Genomic DNA, 4,620 nt, shown 5'->3' with positions numbered 1-4,620 from the left:
TGATGGTCATTTACATGTGTGGTAGCCATGCTGACTATGGCGGAAGCGGAAGTTGTTGGGGAGCATCCCTTACTTAGATATTATATATGGAGCAGTTATTATAATAGTTCATGTCATTACATCTCCCTTTTTTCAAGTTAAGATCTATGTTATTAACAATATCAAACATGGCCACCAATCAGTCAATAGATGTACAATAACTAACATGGTTTAACTACTTTAACAATAACTCAATATAAACTGACTAGTTAAGCTCACATATGACTAGATGATGAATATTTTAAATGATTCAAATTGAATTAAAATTGTTCATTTTACACCATTGTATTCTGTGTTATTTATCTTATCTAGTCAACTACTAAAACATTAACATATATACAGTCTTATAACACAAGGCAAGTTCCTTTAGGCCTCAATCAGCCTTTTGGGGGCTTTAATGACACGACCGCTGCGTGTTTTGTACATGTTACTCGTCTCAATGTCACTATTGCCGAGTTCTGGCTCTGGGTTAAGTTCTGGTTTGCAGTCAACTTCAAATTCTGGTTCGCGTTCAACATCAGGTTCACGTTCCATATCAAGTTCGCGTTCAAGGTTAGGATCTGTTACACGTAGATCCTTTCTATTTCGTCTCACTGTTCTGTCATTCAACTTAACCTTGTAGGACCTTGGTCCTACCGGACCAATCACAGTTCCATATTTTCTCCAGTTCTTTTCTCCTAGTTCACAAAGTCGAACCTTTGTATTTTCTGTGAGTGGTTCAAGCGTTTTAACTGCAACCCGATCGTGATAATACTTCTGTGTTTTTCTCTGTCTTTCTTTCCACGACATGACATAGTGGTCTTCGGGTTTGTTTAGTTTTCCAGTTGCAATGGGCAAATTACAGCGGAGTTGTCTACCCATTAACATCTCAGCAGGAGATAATCCATTCTCCATAGGTGTTGTTCTGTATGCCAATAATCCTAGGTGTGGATCTTGGTTGGTTTGTTTACATTTGCGAATAATGGATTTCATAGTTTGGACTGCTCGTTCAGCCATACCATTGGATTTCGGATATCCTGGACTGCTAGTCACGTGCTGAAAATCCCATTCCTCCGCAAATTTAAGAAACTCCTTGCTACTATAGCAAGGGCCATTATCACTCATTACCTGTTCAGGTATGCCGTATCTAGCAAAAGTAGTCTTCATGACTTGGATCACCGCTGTTGAGGTTTGATTGGTTAGTTGTACCACCTCAGGGTAGCCAGAAAAGGCATCTACGACAACAATATATGGGGTTCTATCCAGTTCAAACAAGTCTGTTGAGACTTTCTGCCATGGTCTTGACGGTATTGGGTGTGACAACAATGGTTCAGCCATCTGTTGTTTCTGGTGAACTTGACATGGTTCACAAATTTTCACCAAATTCTCTATGTCCTCAGTCATGCTAGGCCAAAATAACACTTCGCGTGCTCTTTGTTTACATTTGCTCATGCCTAAATGTCCAGCATGTATTTTCTGTAACATGTCTTTCCTGAGATTTTTAGGAATTACCACTCTGGATCCCTTGAATACTATCCCTTTAATCACTGACAGTTCATCTCTATAGTTCCAAAATGGTCGTATCTCATAAGAACAGTCACTGCGACTCTCTGGCCATCCATCCATAATGGTGTTTTTTAAGCTAATGAGCACTGTATCTTTTTGTGTTTTTACACGTATCTCTTCAAGTTTACGATCTGCGACTTGAATATTTGCCATGACTCCATCAACATATACCTCAACGTCATTCTCGGTTGTGGACTGTTCACCATGAACTGGAGCTCGCGACAACGTGTCCGCAGTGTACATATACTTTCCTGGTGTATGTAATAAGGTTACGTCATATTTTTGTACCCGTAGTCGGAATCGTTGTATCCTGGGCGGACAATCATTTAAACCTTTTGTAAAAATCGCTAATAGTGGTTTGTGGTCTGTTTCAACCTCAAACTTTGCTCCGTACACATACTGGTGGAACCTTTCACATGCATAGACAACCGCCAATGCTTCCCGCTCGATCGATGCATATCGTGATTCTGTGTCCGTCAATGCCCGTGATGCATACGCAACAGGGAGCCACTCGGTGTTGTGCTTTTGTAGAAGTACTGCGCCAAGTCCTTTCTGACTTGCGTCTGCAGAAATCCTGATCAACTTTGTGGGGTCGTAGTACTGAAGTACTGGACTGTTTGAGACAATTTCTTTCAAATTCTCAAACGATTTCTGGTGAACATCTGTCCATTCCCAACAGTTTTTCTTATCTAGCAAACCTCTCAAGAGTGCTGTATGCGTTGACAAGTCTCTTATAAAACGCGCTAAGTAGTTGATCATCCCTAGGAAACGTTGAATATCGTTTTTGCACTTGGGGTTTTCCATGTCTTGAATAGCTTTGACCTTTTCGAGGTCAGGCTTAACACCGTTCTTTGTAACTCTATCTCCAAGAAATGTTAGCTCGGGCACAGAAATTTCACATTTCTCACGCTGTAGTTTTAACCCAGCTTCTCGCGTTTTATCTAACACGTTTCGCAAGTTTCTGTCATGGTCTGCCTGATCAACTCCCCATACTATGATATCGTCCATGGATGTATCCACGCCCCTCATGTTCTCATACAAAAGGTGTATAGTTCTATGGAAGATCTCTGGTGCACTGGAGATTCCGAATGGTAAACGAAGAAACCGATATCGACCATATGGAGTATTAAAGGCACATAATTTGGAACTTTTTTCCTCCAGTTGTAGTTGCCAAAATCCGCTTGATGCATCAAGCTTTGAAAAGACTGTTGCACCAGCAAACTTCGCCATAATTTCTTCACGAGTGGGTAACTTGAAATGTTCTCTACATATAGCCCTATTCAAGTTTCTGGGGTCCAGGCAAACACGCAACTTTCCATTGCTTTTATGTACAATTACCATGGAATTTACAAATTCAGTTGGCTCCTCAATAGGCTTTATAACCTGTAGTTCCTCCATCCTGTCTAACTCCTGTTTCAACTGGTCGTGGAGTGCAAATGGTACCTTTCTGCAGGGTTCCACTACTGGTTCTGCATCAGGTTTTAACTTAATCTTTACTTTGTCGGCAAGACATCCTAGCCCTTCAAATAAATCTTTGTACTCTGTGAAAATATCTGGTGATTTTACACTGTCCTCCTTTTCCACCATCAGTACCCGTTTGACAAGTCCCATACTGTCACACTGCTTTCTACCTAGGATAGGTTTAACAACACTGCTAGCAATGACAAACAGCGCTTTCTTTGTAAAACCTTTGTATTTTATGTCCAGTACACATTGTCCCTTGGTTGGGACAGATCCTCCATTGTAGGCTGTCAATTTAACTGTTGACTGGTGAAGTCTAATTTTATGACATTGCTTGTTGATCCTATTAAAATCTGCAATACCCATAATGTTGACATCTGAGCCTGTGTCGAGCTTCATCGGTATAGCACATCCATTGACATCAATGTTAACTATCCATGAATCATCAGTTTTGTTGCTGTCATGTACTGCATCTACAAAGAATTGTTGATCTGTCTCGACTGAGTGTACTTTCTGTTGGTGTTTTGGTTTCGTTTTCAAATTGTTGTTGTTAAAATTGGTTCTTGTCCTACACAGTTTCTGGTAATGTCCTGTTTTACCACATTTATAACAAGTTTTTTCCTTAGCTGGACATGGACTTCCTTTATGATCCATTCCACATTTCTGACATCGAGATGTATTATGTTGCGGGACTCGTGGGCCTTTTCCTTTGTATGAACTCTGGTTGGGATTCTTTTGAGACTGTTTCTTTATCAAATCTACGGATTTCTTTTCAGTAGTGTTTTCCGACACGATACCTTTCATTTGTACGTCAGTTCTTTCCGCGGCTCTACATAAATCAATGCATTTATCCAGATTCAGCTCGCGTTCCCTTAACAGGCGTGCCCGGGTTTGATCTTTGCCGATCCCTTCTATAATTCTATCTCGAATCAGACCTTCCTTCAGATTCCCAAAACCACAATCTTTTGAAAGAACTTTGAGCTCTGTTAGAAATTGATCAAATGTTTCTCCGGATTTCTGTACCCTACTATTAAACACATGTCTCTCATACGTTTCATTCTTTTTCGGAATGCAGTATTCAGAAAGTTTCTGTTTCAAAGGTTCTATCTTATCCTTTTCCTCCTCTCCGAAGTTAAATGTACCTACCAGCTCTATAACTTGCTCTCCTGCCAGCGATAATAGAGTGGCACATTGTAGTTTCTCAGATTTCTTATCCTTCTCAGTGGCACACATGTATAGCTCATATTGTTGTAGCCAGCGCTTCCAACTTTCTGAAATGTTCCCATCTAAGGAAAATGGCTTCGGCGCAGGAAAATAATCACTCATCCTTGACGTTGGACATTTACTGTTATTTCTGACACCATGCAATAACTCAACAAGTCCGTTTTAAAGACTGATATGACTGTATTCTGTCTGATGGTCATTTACATGTGTGGTAGCCATGCTGACTATGGCGGAAGCGGAAGTTGTTGGGGAGCATCCCTTACTTAGATATTATATATGGAGCAGTTATTATAATAGTTCATGTCATTACAGCGGTTAGAATCAATGACCAGTTTTTTAATCATGAAAGGC

The 4,620-nt window shown here is 40.3% G+C and overlaps 1 protein-coding gene across 1 annotated transcript; it reads right to left on the bottom strand.

The window, feature by feature from the left end:
• Window positions 1-405: 405 nt before the first annotated feature.
• LOC132549144 (uncharacterized protein K02A2.6-like) lies at window positions 406-4,371 on the bottom strand. Its single transcript, XM_060213066.1, has one exon. The coding sequence runs from the start codon at window positions 4,369-4,371 to the stop codon at window positions 406-408; it is 3,966 nt and encodes a 1,321-aa protein (XP_060069049.1).
• Window positions 4,372-4,620: the final 249 nt, after the last annotated feature.

The sequence above is a fragment of the Ylistrum balloti genome, unplaced genomic scaffold, assembly GCF_031769215.1.
Source record: "Ylistrum balloti isolate Yb309-2 unplaced genomic scaffold, AGI_CSIRO_Ybal_v1 Utg370042, whole genome shotgun sequence".
Taxonomy (NCBI): Eukaryota; Metazoa; Mollusca; class Bivalvia; order Pectinida; family Pectinidae; genus Ylistrum; species Ylistrum balloti.
This window is presented reverse-complemented; position numbering and strand designations above follow the sequence as displayed.